The 17,087-nt window shown below is 37.9% G+C and overlaps 1 protein-coding gene across 2 annotated transcripts in view; it reads left to right on the forward strand.

The window, feature by feature from the left end:
- The first annotated feature begins 7,305 nt into the window (after window positions 1–7,305).
- Window positions 7,306–17,087, forward strand: part of LOC145980054 (ankyrin repeat and IBR domain-containing protein 1-like) — an 87,345-nt gene continuing 77,563 nt past the window's right edge. For both annotated transcript variants that reach the window (XM_083113042.1, XM_083113043.1), the window contains exons 1-2: window positions 7,306–8,111; window positions 16,603–16,821. In XM_083113042.1, coding sequence (XP_082969168.1) covers window positions 16,756–16,821 — 66 coding nt within the window. In that variant the 5' untranslated portion in view covers window positions 7,306–8,111; window positions 16,603–16,755. The remainder of the gene's footprint in view (window positions 8,112–16,602; window positions 16,822–17,087) is intronic.

Here is a 17,087-nt window from a genome sequence, read left to right on the forward strand (position 1 = left end):
TGTGGGGCTACGAATATTTTTTTCGAAACCAATTTTTAACTATTGAAACCTTTGCGTGGCCCTACTAACCTATCCACGCGCCAATGGTTCGTGGGGCTAGCGCCAATGGTTTGTGGGGCTAGCGCCAATGGTTCGTGGGGCTATCTTTTTCACTATTGAAACCTTTGCGTGGCCCTACTAACCTATCCACGCGCCAATGGTTCGTGGGGCTAGCGCCAATGGTTCGTGGGGCTATCTTTTTCACTATTGAAACCTTTGCGTGGCCCTACTAACCTATCCACGCGCCAATGGTTCGTGGGGCTATCTTTTTCACTATTGAAACCTTTGCGTGGCCCTACTAACCTATCCACGCGCCAATGGTTCGTGGGGCTAGCGCCAATGATTCGCAATTATTTCCAATTTCACACTTTGCACATTCCTTTCCTCTCTTCACCACCCCGTGTGCAACCAAAAACTCCACCGGATCCTCAACACCCGGCACCAATTTCACAACACACCCACCACACGACACCTATAACTTCCGAGTTTCGTCAATTTTTGACATTCGTACTTACGTATTCTCCATACTAGTACCTAGATATTTTGCTATGAAGAAGGTCGCAACACTGCATAACCACTGATCATGGACTACGCTAGTCAAGATTTCTCCGCCATATCGCGTGTAACGCAAGCAAAAGCGAAGAAAATAAAAATACTCCATATTTCGAAAATTGAGATTATTTGCCTGCAAAAAACGAAACGCGAAATAGAAGAATCCTTACGAATGCAGAATATGTAAGTATCAATGTGAAAAATACGAAAATAAGGGAATTAGAGACGTTTGGTGGTTACCGAAATTTTAATGTTTTTTTTATAATGGTAAAGGTAATTGTGTGATTAACATATATTTAAGTAATGCGTCTGACTACCATGCTAAAGGTCCCGGGTTCGATCCCCGGCCGGTTAAAATCCGGGAACTTTTCTAACGATGGAAGCGGCCCCGGCGCCCACCCAGCGTCGAATATCATGGGTACCTGGGGGAAACCCTGGGGGGTAAAGGCGGTCAGGGGCGTGATGTTGATCACATCACCCCCACTCACGACCGGATCAAGAAAGTGTGGGGCGTTACCCCCACACCCCCTATACGCCTTCATGGCGTGGTGCTGAGCACAGGGGAGCACTTTACCTTTACCTTTTACTAAATTAATTTACGTCAACGTCGATACATGAGCAAAAGCACAAGAAATGCATTCGCTAATGGCGCAAGTAGAGTCCAGCGCAGATAATTCTGCCGTGCAATGCGCGACAGAACTAAAGAAGCAGTGTTGCTAATGGAGCAGATAGAAAAATCGCTGCGGTGCGCCGATGCACAGCTGTTACGTACAACAATAAAATTAGAGAATTCAGGTCTATCTAACGTTGAGTTTTAAACGTCATGCATTATACCAGGACTAGGATTAATATGTACTAACAAGTGACTATGTATGTAGCTACATACATATGGACTAAAAATTCGCAAAATATGAACTAACACATAAGTAAAATTACCAAAAATGCTGCAAAGAAGACTTCTTCATACGATTCCTTATTTGAGTGATTTCAAACAAAATAAAAAAATATATATATTATTTTTCATTGCATTAATGCACTGGTGGCGTTCTAACTTTTCACTCCCAAAACCCGTATACACTGGTATGGAACTGCAACGGCAGATAATAACATGCCAACGTGTTAAACCGCTACAATTGCACCATAACACTCCTCCTGAAGCAGTATTATTATTTCCTCTCTGAGATCGGCGACAGTCGGTTGCCTTTGTTGTACATTTACAAAGGATGCCGGCTTCCACAACAATAACAAGTACATATACTGCCACTAGACGATAAGCTGCGCGGCTTTTTCTTTTGTTATGAACCAGGGCCGGCGCTAGTAATTTTGCCTCCCTGGGAGGTGGCGGCAGATGCCGCTCTATTTCGACCCCCCCCCCCCCGGTCATTACGCAGCAACGGAAAATTGAAAATCAATATATTCCTAACTAAAACATCAAAATATAAAATAAATAATGAGACTTCTTATGCTATTTCAATACTATTCAGCGCAAAAGAATATCTCGCTCGATCACAGTTTTCAATAGGCTTATTTTTTTCTTCTCTTCAAATTTTGCCGCTCTGGGCGATGGGACGGTTCGCCCTCCCCTTCCACCGGCCCTGCTATGAACTTGGTCACCCATCAAAGCATGGCAATTTTAACACAGAAAACAATATGTATCGCATTAAGCAGCAAAAATGACAGCCTCCTCTATGCAATTTCTACAAGAACACGTGCCGGAGCCAGAGTTGAAATGATGTTGGAACCACATAATTTATTTATTTTGAATAATTCCAAAATTATGAAATATGAACAATTTGTTGCTGCTGTTCGCTGCTCTCTTGCCAAAATGCTTTATTGGGATGCTAACACCATGACTGGCTTCCTCCTTCATGAACTCGTGCACGTTGCTTAGAATTTCCCGAGCTTGGCTATGCAAGGTTTTTGATTTCAACTTCGACAGAACTGGAGGCATTATGGAATTTAACGTTCATTAGCAAACACACACTTTTACATAAACACACGCAATACACGCACACAACGTCAAACCGGTCAAATACTTAGTATAAAATAAAAATATGGTGCTTCCAATCCAACAAAACTCACCGCCACTTTACCTGCCTTTTCCCCTTCCGTGACAGAAATAGTGCTTCATTATTACAGTTGGCAACACTAGTTACTAGCTAGCCAATGAACATGCACTGCATAAAAGAAGCAAGCACTACGCCGTGCTATATTGCCACATTAGCGTCCCTACCGAACGGTGGGAACCGCCAGTGGCGCAGGAACGGGGGGGTACAGGGGTACATTGTACCCCCGCAAATTTTTGAAGGGGGGTACTGTACCCCCCTAAATCCGTAAATCGAGTTGTACCCCCTGTACCCCCCTTTGGTAATTTGACAGCAGACGGAAGGTGCTACTGTTAAAATTACCTATTATCAATTCGCCCAATAAAAAAAATGTATTATTGTTTATAAATTTTAAGCATTATAGTCCTTACCACAGAAATTCAAAACATTTAATTGTAAACTTATTATACTACATTGTGCTTGTTACTAGTTAGTTCATTGATCTAAGTTCTTGGAAACCTCTTTAAGGACATGAAAATTGTTTAAAATGTGTGTGGAACGATGGAATCAGATTGACTCTCAGACAATTACGCTGCAGACGATTGCTGCTTTGCCAAAGGGGGGGGTAACATTTCTAAAGCAGTAGTCGCGTCGTTTCGAAGATATGATACAAATCTTCATCAGAAGAGTATATGACTGACCCCATTTTCTTTTGAATATTTATAATGGAATTTTCCGAAACGAAACACTTACACGAACGAGACGAGACACGACAGACCAACTTGGGGGAGGGGGGTACAATACATTCCTGTACCTCACCTATATTTTTCATGAATTTGTAAGAGGGTGTTGGAAAAACTATACTTAAACCTATATATTAAGATATATATATTTTTTTAAAAAATAGAGTGCCGATTAGCCTATCTGAGAATGAGGTGAATTTGGAATAAGTTTTCATAACTTCAGAGTGGAAACCGAAAGAAAAATAAGCACAAACAAGAACGAGAAGGACCTCACCACACAGGAGACGAGATGAGGCTGTGACAATTCTAGACTCATCGCATCGCTATATCATTCCTAGGTGAAATGAAATCTTTCCTAGACATTTAAACAGGGTGCAATTTTCGATTTTATCAGAGGGGGGGACTATTTTTTACCTATGTATTAGGTATAATTTGACATTAATTGCATATAATCTAATTGTGATATCGAATGCAACACAAACACAACGCCATTTTATGTTAAACTCTAAAGTCAAATTGTAAGAAAATTACATTAGTCAGATGAATACACGAGATAAATGAGACTCACTGCAGGTTCTATTGGTAGATTTTGGATTGGATTTACAAGGTCTCTGGGAGTAAGATGGGAAAATTTGATTGATTGATTTGGTTTATTTTACTTCGCCTTTCTGCCACTTTTGGCTAATCGCGAAGATGAGGATGAGTGATGATGATATGATGGAATTGATGGACACTCAAAAATAACACCCATGGGCAGGCCAGGATTCGAACCTGGGACCTCAGGCGTCATAGCGCGCTATGCTAACCCCTCCGCCACGGAGTCCGGTGAGGTGGGAATGTGTTTTGGATTTTCTTTGTAGATGCGAAAATCTTTAACTGTGACGTGCACATGCTTCTGCTTACATTAAAGTTTACCTTTTCACATAAAAGATAAATTGACATGTCTTCCTAAAACACACGCATGTATCTGCATTTAATACTACTACATACGAAAATAAACCTTGGCCGGCTCTTCACATTGTCCACCAAAAATTGAAAAGAAAGAATAAACTTTTGAGCGTACGGCTTTCCTTGCTACTTCTGAGAGCTGAAGGATTTCGGTTTTGTAAATGTACCGAATGATATTACTATCAGTACTTGAAGAGCGTCATTAGGTACAGCTAATTATATTACAAATAAATGATTTGTCAAATTGTTCACAAATATTTCAAAGTTAGACTTCTTACGAATTGATTGGGAATCATCTGAACTCATTTTTTTCTTTTTTAATACAACAGCCTATAGATGTCTGAGAAAATACCAAATACATGGCTTCTAAAAGGCATTGGATGTAGTACACATCTGCCATAAATTGTTTAAAGACATTTTATGCGTAAATTAGAATGAACGGAACTGAAGTGGAACTCTATATAATGTAGTTTCTATATCCAGTGGGTGGGAAATTATTATTGCTGGTTGGGGTGGCTCAATATCCCCCTCACTCCTGATTTTCCGTTCCGTGAAATCCAAATAAGCCCAGAATGAGGTCCAGAGCTTAGGCTTATATGTTTCAGAATTGTTATCTGGTTTTAAAATCTGTTTTTTTTTTGTTTTTTTAAAAAAAACTTAAATTCTAACAAAAACAATGAAAAATATTTATGCATGTTTTGCATTAAATAACAGGACATTCGTGTGTGTTGTTCTAAAAGAGAATATTTCTCATAGCTTCACATTATAACTAGGTATCAAGGACGTTTTTGTGGGGTCCAGGGGATCCGGACCCCTTCCCCCCGAAAGACTTACCAAGTAGTAAAAGAAAATTATCAAAATATAATTGTTTATCATTTGTTATACTCAATTTCCATCAATGCCGATACCATGCTTGAACAGCGTAACAATTAAAAGTTAGGGTGCGGCAGAAATATCTCCCGGATTTCATTTGTGAATAACAAAGCAACGATAGATGTTATGCAAAACTTTATTGCACAGTTGGAAAGAACAGGGTTTACCATTTTATTGCACATTTGCAAAGAACAAAATTTCGAATTATTTTTTGTCAAAATTGCCACAAGTCACCATTTTGTGTGACATAGTTGACTTTGTTTTAAAATGATATCGTCCAAATGCCGATTTGCTCAGTGTACGCATTTCTGAAGTCTCGCCCTGAAGTTCTGCATTACCCTCCTAGTCATGTCTGGTCGGTATTTCCGCTCTTTCCTGTCTGATACCATCTTTCAGATCATTGGCTGTCCTCGGCCTTCCTTGGTAAACTTTAGCCTTCAGGTACTCCCACAGATAGAAGTCGCAGAGTGCGAGCTCAGGGGAACGAGTTGGCCATGGAAGGTCACTTCGAAGTGAGATGAGACGCCCTGGAAACATTTCACGTAGCACGTTCATCGATACGCGTGCTGTGGCACCATCCTGTTGGAACCACACAGCCAATTTGCCACGTTCGTTCGATTGCGGCTGCAGGAAGTTGCGTAACATCCATACATAACGGTCAGACGTTACATTAACTGCGTGCCGTCTTCCTCAAAAAAGTAGGGGCGTTCATGTAGTTGTCTCGGCACATATGGGAAACAAAATGGTAATCCTTGTTCTTTCCAACTGTGAAATAAAATTTTGCATAACATCGATCGTTGCTTTGTTATTCACGAATGAAATCTGCTGCACCCTGTATACTCGATGGTTTCTTCCGCTGATCTTATTGGAAGGCAAGGAATTTGCCGCATACGGCTTTGAAGGATTCCAAAGATTTATGCACACTACTAATGATAATATCCATAAAATATTAATCAGGAACTTTACTTTTCGTTAATTGAATCTAACTCCTTTTTTTGTTATTCAATAAATATTCAATTCTTTTTCTATCTGACATTAAATTCCTTGCCAGGGCAGTTGTTTTTGTGCAAATCTTGGCGATCTTAACTACACGTACGCTAGATAATGAATACTTGCTGTTATATTTCTATTATTTTACTATCTTTTACCTATTCATATAATAATAACAATACAATATTAATTAATGTACATATTTCATTAATTAATATATTAATTTAATTAAATATAATTATCCTAATTATTATTATTGCTACACTTGATTGGACACACACATATATATGTGTGTGTGGGGGGGAGGCTGAATTTTGTACCCCCCCAAATGAAAAACGTTCCTGCGCCACTGGGAACCGCTAGTTGGAGCGCTATTCAATTGTTTTCAATTATGTTTGCGCGAGTGTGTCCAGGAATGGAATGACAATGTGGCAACAATAGCGAAGGTTTTCGAGCAGGGTAGAACACATGATGCTAAGAGAGAGGGAGACGAAACGAAAATTCGTTTCTACGCAACGGCAAATTTACGTGTGTGGCACTCTAAATTAAATCTCCAATGTTGCCAACCACGTGTATAAGATCTTTCTGGTTAATTGTTGAAATTTCTCAGAACAGAATGCTACATTCCAGTTGTGTTTGCGCTGTTTCGTATTCATACACTTTTGAACATCTAAAGCTGAAAAGAATAATCATCATTTTGCATGGCGTGTCTTTTTCTTTCGATGGTTCAAAGGCGGAGCGACATTCTCATTCTGCCAAGCCAAGGATAATCCTTGGCGACGTATCGGTAGACTAGTATCGTAATGAAAAAAATGTGGAAAATGAAAATAAAGGGCATTAACAGGAAAATGAAGAAAATATGCACTTGAAATATCCCTTTTCTTCTTTGCGAAATTAGGTATTTGGAAGAACAACAGCAGTGGAAAAGATTAAAATTACACATCTGTTTAGTATAGATAGATTCAGTTCGCTTATTACTTATCACTAAATTTATTTTTAAGAATATTCTTTAAATTTACCGCTATTTAGAATGTGTCGTTTGGTGAGGTTATTTATTTTACAATGCTTTGTTAGAAATGCTACTTGTCAAGCGCATGAGATCGATCGCACTGACCGAAAACTAGAATATTTTCATCATGCATGAAAGACAATTTCTTGTATGCTCATATTCGCGATGAAGATTTGTTATTTTGAAAGGCATCTTGGTGTAAGTAATCATTATACGATAAATTTTTGTATTTACGCCATTTTGATCAACTGCGAACGAATGTAGAAAGGTTCTGTGCTGTGTTTCTGATTCCGTCTCCACCGAAAGATTGTGGAGGAGGGGAGGCATGGGAGCAGCTGACTTTTATTCACATATGTATGTTTGTTGAGATGAAAGTGACAGAAACGTCAGCGTTTCCGTGTGTTGTGTTTTAAAAGTGATAAAAATGCAGTATGGTTTGTGTGATGCGAAGTGGTAGAAGTTGGGAAAATTCATTTTGTGTAGCCAAGGTAAATTATGGTGGGATAGGCTCTAGTTTGTGATCAACACGATATATGTGATTTTCGTTCCAAGTTACACATAATAAAACATTAACTGGTGATTCGATTTAATACCATGTTCCTGCAAATGGAGAATGAGAAGATAGAGAAGCTGTGAATTAAAACAGTAAGGATATACAGTAATTCTCCCAGCTTTCGAAGTGAAGGTATGTTTACCTTTCGTTTTCATCGATGTGAGTTGGAGCCTGATAAGGAAGGAAATGGTGACTCAGAGATGGATACGGAGAAGTAGAAAAAACCTTTCAGCATGTGATGTGTCGTAAGACATGTGATAAACATTTTTGTCTCTGGATAGACGTTTACTGTTGGAAGAACGTGAAAGTAAAGGATGACACGAGTCAGTAAAATGTGAGAGCAATCGGCTTTAATGCAGGTAAAAAGTTCAGAAGGTTCCGGTTTATTTTGGTATCTTCTTCATCTTCAAAGTGTATGTTGTTTATTTACTTTAGAAACGTCATCCAGAATGAAAGAGAAAAGCTCGACAAATTTAATTTTTATCTGCAAATAGGCCATTCTCAAAGTTCAGCATTTGTTTTACTTTACAATTTATATACTAAAGTGTGTAAGATTAGAATTTGTAAATATTTAGTGCTTTATAAGCGAACTAGAGCGTAATTTTGTTTGTGTTTACATTCAGCATTGCAGATCACATTAAAAAATTAGCTATTCCCTTGAAACATTGCAAGACTTCAAATATTCGGACACAATTAGAGATTGTTTTTATTCCCATTTAACACACTCTAGATTAATCCGCAGATCTATGATAGTGAATGCAGTTTATGCTACTGAAATTTGAGAAACTGCTCAATGTCAAAACCAGGCCGAGGGTACATCCATGTATCCTCGATGTACAATGTATTTTACACTTTTGGTGTCTGAAGTTTATTATGAAGGTAGGAGTAGCTAATTTAGTTTGCCAGGTATTCCTTCTGTCTTAAAATAAATGTATATACCTTTATGAATTGCTTTATGTATGAAACTGGTTAAGTCTGTTTTCTTACCAGAACATTTTTTTGTGCTGTTTCTTTAACGTTTCTAGTTACAGCAATAGTACACGAAATAGTCTTAAGAATGTACATTTTCATCAATTTTATTAAAAGTTTTGAAATCTGCCAAGGTAAGGTCAAGTTCCCAATTCATATAGCACAGTGTCATGGAGGCACATTTAGGGAATATGTGGGTGTGGGGGGTGCACGTTCTCAATCTAGACCATTTTAGAGGTGATGTGATCAGCACCATGCTCCAGTTGCCTTTATCCCCTAGGGTTGCCCCAAGGTGCCCAATGATATGAGGCTGGGTAAGCTCTAGGGGAAAAGTCTGGAAGAATTCTGATCTTAGATCACTGACCCCGGGAATCGAACCTGGGTCTTACGCTTTGCAGTTGGATGCCCAACTGACTAGACCACCATAGTTCCTGAAGTACACCAAGGACTGGCAGAATTTTTCAATGGAGATATTTTGTCCTGAAATTTGTCATGCATATTTGAAATACCATGTTAAAGCTGTTATTTCGTCTTGTTTGACATTGGTACTTACCTATTATGCATTGCCAAACATTCTTTAAGGTGGGATTTTGCTTCTTTCACGAAAATAATTTCAATTTTTCACATTACGAGTATTTATTCATCTTCCTTTTTTCGCTTCCGTAACACACGATATGGCGGGCACAGCTTGAGTCACGTTGCAGATCATGTGGGTATGCAGTGTTTCCAACCTTCGTAACCGAAAAATTCCTGAATAGCCCCACAAACCATTGACAGATACCCCCAAAAACCATTTACAGATAGCGCCATGAACCATTTCAGGCAAGGTTAGGTTCGGTAAGCATAGTTAAAATTTTGTTCGTAAAACAATGCGATACAGCTTTAAAAAAAAAACCTCCTTCACTTCTTGCAAAACAACGGCATGGTTGGAAGCACTGATGGGGTTACATCATCAAACGTACGGAACATCCGGTTGACTTAGAGGAAGAACGGCATTTGTGCGTTGGAGATAAATTTCTCTTCGAAAATACATGAATTCCCGGTCCAATAGATTCAATGATGAAAGAAAATACCTCCACAAACTTTGCAAATGCCACAGAAACTCATTTCCGTAAAATTGAGGAAATGCGCTTTCCAGATATCAAACCGTTACCAAGCTGATTTCAGTCCAGATAAACTAATCAGGACCGGACCAAAGTTTAGAATAGGATCCGAACTACAGTGCAATGTGACACCCTTGATTACAAGATAACAGTGGTGCCACTATGGCACCCAGAAACTGAAACATACATATCGTAGAATACTTTCATCTGTTGCTTTAGTGAAGTAGTGTTGTATGTACGAACACATGAAGCCAAATTGAAATATGTTCAATTTCTAACAACATCAAACCTAACAGAAAACTATTCAATTCTAAGACAAAAACAATGTACAAAATATACACGTGTACATGAAAAATATGCTTTTTTTTTGCTATTTCATTGTAGGGGAAATGTGTCAACTGTCAGAGGATTAACATAAACAATAGCATATGTAGTGTATCAAATATAGCTACCAGTGTTTTCAAAATTTCTTTTGTCTTATTTTTTTTATATATATTTTGACCCTTTCATGATAACACCCCACATATTAACCCTTTGATACTAGCATTTCAGATAGTTTCGGAAAGGACTCAGGTGGGGTGGGACACACTCCATTATGTATGTAAATATAATTACCATGCAACAATTTGTTTATATATTTAGGTACATATTATATTGCATTTGACATATTTTATAAGAATGACAAACTTGTCTGCATTTTACAGAGTAAAAAATAAATCCATAACATACTCGAAACTTTTAAATAAAGAGAGTTTATTTTGTCTTTCTTCACGTGACAAGTAATAACAATACATAACAAAAATAAATATAAAACTGAAGCATACATATCCTGGTTCCATGAAATATTGAGTTAAGAAATGTACATAGTCACTTTGATTAGATAATTGTACTTTCACCTACATAATTTCTACAAAATGGGTTGATTGCTCCCTGCATTGATGCCCTTGAATTTTTTTGCATTCAATTGTGCAATTTCTGTCCATAGAGCATGGACACAGACTACATCTTTCCTGTTTAGCTCATTTTGATAGAGGTTGAGACCTGTTCTATGACTCTCCGTAGATATTTCTTATTTGTCCCTTCAGGCCTGGTGGTAGGTGTTTTGATCTTTGCTTTTTCCTTCGTGAATGGCTTGATAAGTTCTAGGCCAAGATTTTCCACTAATTTTTGCCTTACCATGTTATCTTCGGATTTACTTTCATACATTATTTGAGAGTTAATTCCACATAGCTATATTCATCAGGGTGTAAGACATTGTCAGTGGTCAATGCCTACTGTTTCTGGAGGCATCATATTTAGAAGACAAAGAGTCTGCAATATCCACCCCTTCTTTTGCAAGGTTGTATTGGGTATTATTCTCTCTCTCTCTCTCTCTCTCTCTCTCTCTCTCTCTCTCTCTCTCTCTCTCTCTCTCTCTCTCTCTCTCTCTCTCTCTCTCTTTTGTTGCTGGTATCAATGGGTGCCTCCAGGATCACTCAGCAACCCAACATTGTTGAGTAGCAAGAACCCTGGAGGTGCTTGCTACCTGGTTGTTGAGAAGGAGCGACCGCAGCTTCACTCAACATAAAATTCTCTTGCTACCTGCGGTCAACTGTCGTCTTCAAGTCTGTGGTTGTCTGCTAGTTGCAACATGGTGCAGCGGAACTAAGATGCTTGGAGTAAAAAGTATATACTTGCAAGTAGCCCAAGTGCACCTTTAGGTTGCGCATCCGATAGACTTAAATAGTAATAACTTTTTCGTCACTATATTCTCGGAGAATGAGTCAGTCATCTGTCAACAGATAATTATGCATGGGCTTCAACTGAGGTATATTAAAAATTCCAACAAAATAACTGTACTGTTCACAACATTAAGTTTTTTGGCAAAACGGGTGAGCATGCTCTTGCAGTCACGTGTCCAGCTTGAGGTCGAGAGCACCTTTGATCTCGATACCTAAGTTCTGGATTTGAGTTCCAGTATAGGCATGGATGTTATTTGATTGATTTAATTAATTTTACTTTGTGTTCCACTTTTGGCTAATTGCGAAGATGAGGATGAGTGATGATATGATGAAAGAACACTCACAAGAAACTGCATATACAGGCCGAGATTCGAACCAGGGACCCCTGGCGTTGTCGCGCGATGTGTTAACCACTCCGTATTCAACAGCCCTGCCATTTTCGCTGCAGATGCCACAAGGCAACACAATTCGATTTTCAATTTTTATAAGCTACTATTTCTCAACTCTGCATCCAGGAAAGGCAATAAAACTGTGTGACGTAGCAGGTCAACATTTGCTACTATGTTGAGCCATCCTGGAGGTGCCCATTTTCTGCATCGTGGTGCATTGTGAACTTGTTCTTGATGATCATCTAATTCCTGGTTCATTCGCCGAATCCGTTCTTGTTTAGCTTCATACAAAATATGAAGCGAAGACAAGATTTATTTGGCACTAACCTTTAACATTTGTGATATGAAGCACAAGGCTGATACAAATTAAAACACTTACAACTTACAAACTATAATATTTTTGCTGTGTAACTTAATTCTAAAATATTTCTGTAGTTATGGGATGACTTGGGTGGGGTGTGACATACCCCGAACAGTTAGATGCAACACAAAGGAATGTCTAAGACTAAGAATTCCTATCCTACAATTCTGCTTAGGTCTAATCATTCATGATATAAACCTTAATAGTTCTTTATGGATAATGGTTCAAGTTATGCATATGTGGTTGTAGTTTTGACATTTATTGAATGCTGATGTGTGAAAAGAAATACATATCCTGTGTGGAAAAATAGTACCATTTAAAATTATGTACTACTTTACTATAGAGCTGACACCTATAAATAATTTATTTCACACGTTTTTACATTGCTAACATACTATTCTGGAATGCTTAACATTTCTTTAGGTGAAATAATGAATTTCTAACAAAAATAATGTATATTTCTTACATTTTAGAGTACTTACTGTTACTCGTTATTTCGATTCTGTAACACATTATGGAGATAGCGTACTGGTTCATCGCACGTTGTGATAGTGTCTTGTCGATTTATGCAGTGTTGCATCCTTGTTCACCGGAAAATACCAACTTTCGTGTCCGGATTTGAAATTATGCTAATACCTCGCAAAGCATTAACGTTAACCCCACAAACCATTCATGTTAGCCCCACAAACTATTTTCCATAAGGTTAGGTTAGGCAAGCATAGTTAAATAAAAAAATTAAAAGTACTCTACACGTCCTGTTATAGTGAAAACACGGCAAGTTTGAAACACTGACTATGGGGTTTAGGTCATCTAACACACGGAACATTGTGCTCTCGTGCAGAAAGCAAATGGCGGCAGCAGAAACAGCATGTCGGACAGAGATTTTTGAAGAAAACAACATGCATTCGCATTAAAATTGATCAAAACTACATTCACGAACTTCCACAATGCTACAGAAAATGATTTGTGTAAGTACTTTCTCCTGTAAAAAGTAAGAAATCTGTCACCCCTATAGTAAAGTGTCACCAAAATTATCATAATATCTCCACAAGCTAGAACCAACTGAAATTCTCCATATAAGAAGCAATATTTATAAACCATGTAAAAAATTTCCACTTTCTAATGAGGTGTTGAGGACTTCCTGCATCATCTGCATATGATAAACGGTCTCTGCATCTTTTCCCACATGCGTTCATTTAATACCTAAACAAGGCTCCAAAGTTTGAGGAAAGAAATTTTTGACTGTAAGATGATCAGCTGTCAGAAAATCATACAATAGATGTATAGGGTGGTCCGAAAGTCTTGTTGCCTCTTCATGTCCTTATATTTCACTTGACATGACTGACATTAGTATCCCGTGCATTTGTTAATATTTAAACATCCAGCACATCAGTGTGCTTGCACCTTAAGTAACGTTGAGCAAGTTGCATATCTGCCTCACTCAATTCATTGACAAACGTTGGACTAAATGATATTAAGTGCAAATCTTGTTACATGTGTGCCAGCAAAGTCGTTTTTGGGATTCACATTTTGGCTGACAGTTTTCGCAATGATTTTTTGTATGGACATTAGTAAGCCCATATACTTGGCAAAGACCTTCTTGTAGGAGCTTGTGTCTGCCATCTGAAATGAACTGAAATATAGACTAGAAATACACATCTGTACAAAGAACATGGGGAGTATCAAGACTTTCGGACCACCCTGTACATTCACGTTGTATGTAAATCATAGCTCCCACATAGCCGAATGGTTGTTTCTATCCTTGGATCCAAAATTTTGGTGTTCACCCTCTAGTGGGAGCTACTTGAAAATATGACGTAGCACTAAAAAGTCAAAACAGAGGCAGTTGGACTTGATGCATTGAACAAGTATGCTCAATGAAACCACTGGCAGGCCTTGGTGAAAAAAGTTATAATGTTCCAAATAGGGAAAACATAACCTTTCACCAAAAATGAATCTAAAATTCAAGACTGCTTCATGTAAAAGTTATCAAACTTGTATTTACAGAAAAAAATATTTACACTAGATACAAAAGTTACTCCAAAAGAAAGAACAGTCAAAAACAGTGCACACACAGTAAATCTTGGTATCAAATTGATTAATAATGACAAATCAGTGCCAAGAGACCTATAAAATAAAATACAAAGTTTACTGTGATCTGGGCAACCTTGACCCGTTACCCCTGCTAAATAGGGAAACATTTTGCATGGTTAATGAAGATTATGTTGTTCATGAATATTTTCCATTGTTTTTAGCTCTGTTACCTTAGCCTGAAGTAGTCCAGCCCAAAGGCATCATGTAAGTGAATATAGCACCCAACATGACAATTCAAAGCAGCAGATGGGATGCCACCTACCACTTAATAAACAAAATATTAATGACTATAGTCGATAATTAGCTATTTCTTATCTTGCGTTACATGCATTATAAAATAAAGCAATTCTGGAGTAGATAAATACAGTACCTGGTTGCCATGGCTCCTGAAAATTCTCACCTGGTGACCGAATTTTTAATTTCAGTATAAAAAAAAATATTTTGAGATCGCTCATGAAAATTTGGATGACCCATTATTTTTTAAAAAAAAGTAACGAGTGTGGTATGCGTTTTGTATGTCACGTCAAAAAAAGTAAACATCACATTATACATTTTTGCACTGTTGCTAGATGAATTTTAATATCAGCACATGTATGTTAGAGTCAGTCGTACACTATATAGTCAAAAGTCACCCAAGCGAATGTGGTCTGGGGCTGTTTTTCCTGTTTTGGGCTCGGGCCATTAGTTTTGGTCATTGGCAACGTGAACAGTGGTGTTTATGAGGACATTTTAGACAATAGCATGATGCCCACACTGTGGCAAAAGTTTGGAATTGGCCCTTTTCTCTTATCAGCACGATAAACACCCTGTCCATAAAGCAGGGTCCATTGCATCCTGGTTTGAGGACAATGAGGTGGATATGCTTAGCTGGCCTACTCAAAAGTCCCGACTGGAACCCCATAAAACATCTTTGGGATGAACTGGAGCGTCGGTTGCATGCCAGACCCACTCGACCGAAAACTACCCATGAACTATTCACGAGGCTACAGGACGAATGGGGAAAAAAACCACCAGCAATACGCCAGAACTTAGTGGAAAGCCTGCCCGAAGAGTAAATGCTGTAATAATACCGAAGGAAGGCTGACATCTTATTAGTTACCTGGCTGGTGTCAGGAATGAACAGCACTGGGTGTCCATTGACTTTTGGCTATATAGTGTATATTAGAATGTATTGCATAGTTATTCATGCTGTTAACTGTTGAGCCTTCTTTGGGAAGGTCACTCCAGCACAAGATTTAATTACTTTTAATCCAATCTTGTATTAATGAATACATTAAATGTTTTAATATTACATTTCATAGCTTATCTTAGTTGGATTGATGGCTTCCTTGTCCCGTATTTGCGAAAGAAAACAAAGCTGCCTCCTGGGAAAAAGGGTCTGGCACTGAATTAGTTTTAGTTTTGTCTACCCCTGGAGTAATTCATACATGAGGGACTGAAAACTTAAAACACCAAAATAGAAGTGAAACTATCATTAGGAGTGTTAGATTTATTGAATTTTACATTAATTTTCAACATTTTTTTAGTTTAGAGCAATAATTTTATCATTCGCACATGTTTCCCCCCCCCCACCATTTCAGTGTGCATACAACTGGTGTTTACTAATTAAAAACTGCGAAAGTATTCAGAAATAGGAGTTTTTTTTTATTTATGCGAGCTATACTTTGGGATCAAATATTCCTGTTATTTGTGGTTTCCACACCCTGAAACGCATTTTATTTTATATAAAATATCGAAATCTAGTACAGTAAAACCTCATTAATCTGGACTAATGGGGGGGATAAGTTGACCAGTTTAATGAAAGTCCGGATTAACTGAAATAACCGAAAAGAACAATAGAAAGTGCATTAAAACTCTGTTTATAGCAACAAAACATGTTTATTATGGTGTATTTAAAGGACATGGGCCCAAATACACTATACAGTACAGTACAAAGTCTGCAGGAAACAGAATTTCATCAGCGGGTGACTGCCTTTTCTTTGGGAAGTTCTCTTGTTGCATTCTACTTTTTTTTCCTGTCCGGATTAGGCAAAGTCTGGCTTTTCAGGGTCCGGATTTACGAGGTTTAACTGTAATTAAAAATAATTTGACAATTTTCATGGGGAACTACAGTCAGTCAAGGGCCCATGATCTGCAAGTTATGTGAATGTTGTATGAGCATTTTGAAACGGCTCTTTGCCAATATTTGTAGTACATTTTCTAATTTCTTTCAGGAAATTCAAAGATGATGAGAAGTATTGTTCTGGTAAAATTTTCAAGAAGAGCATTGAGGTTTACGCATCAGTCAAGAGGATACAGGATTTCTTGACAATTACTTGGTGCAAGAGAGCCAGTTGTGTTTTTTTTATTTTAATTTGCATCCCAACATGGGGAGCGCTTCATCAAAATTCAAAAAATATCTTCAGCATGGAGATGAATTCGCAGCCATGCAGGTAAGTCATATTACAAACTAAATCACAGTGAGAGCATTGATTTGTTGCATTTGTTTTTTTATGCCCACTTGTTTGAAAACCTGTTTTGACATAACTGAAATATAAGAAATGAGTAATTCCATGTCAAATCAACCAAGAAAAAATAAATTTTGGAATTTGTTGTAATGGATTTGACTAATTTTTGGTATACACGTTTCTTATGATTTGAAATATAGGAAATATTTTATTTTTTATTTTACATGTTGCCGATTTTTGAGTTATTGAAT

This window comes from Lepisma saccharinum, chromosome 27 (genome assembly GCF_977018435.1).
Source record: "Lepisma saccharinum chromosome 27, izLepSacc3.1, whole genome shotgun sequence".
NCBI lineage: Eukaryota > Metazoa > Arthropoda > Insecta > Zygentoma > Lepismatidae > Lepisma > Lepisma saccharinum.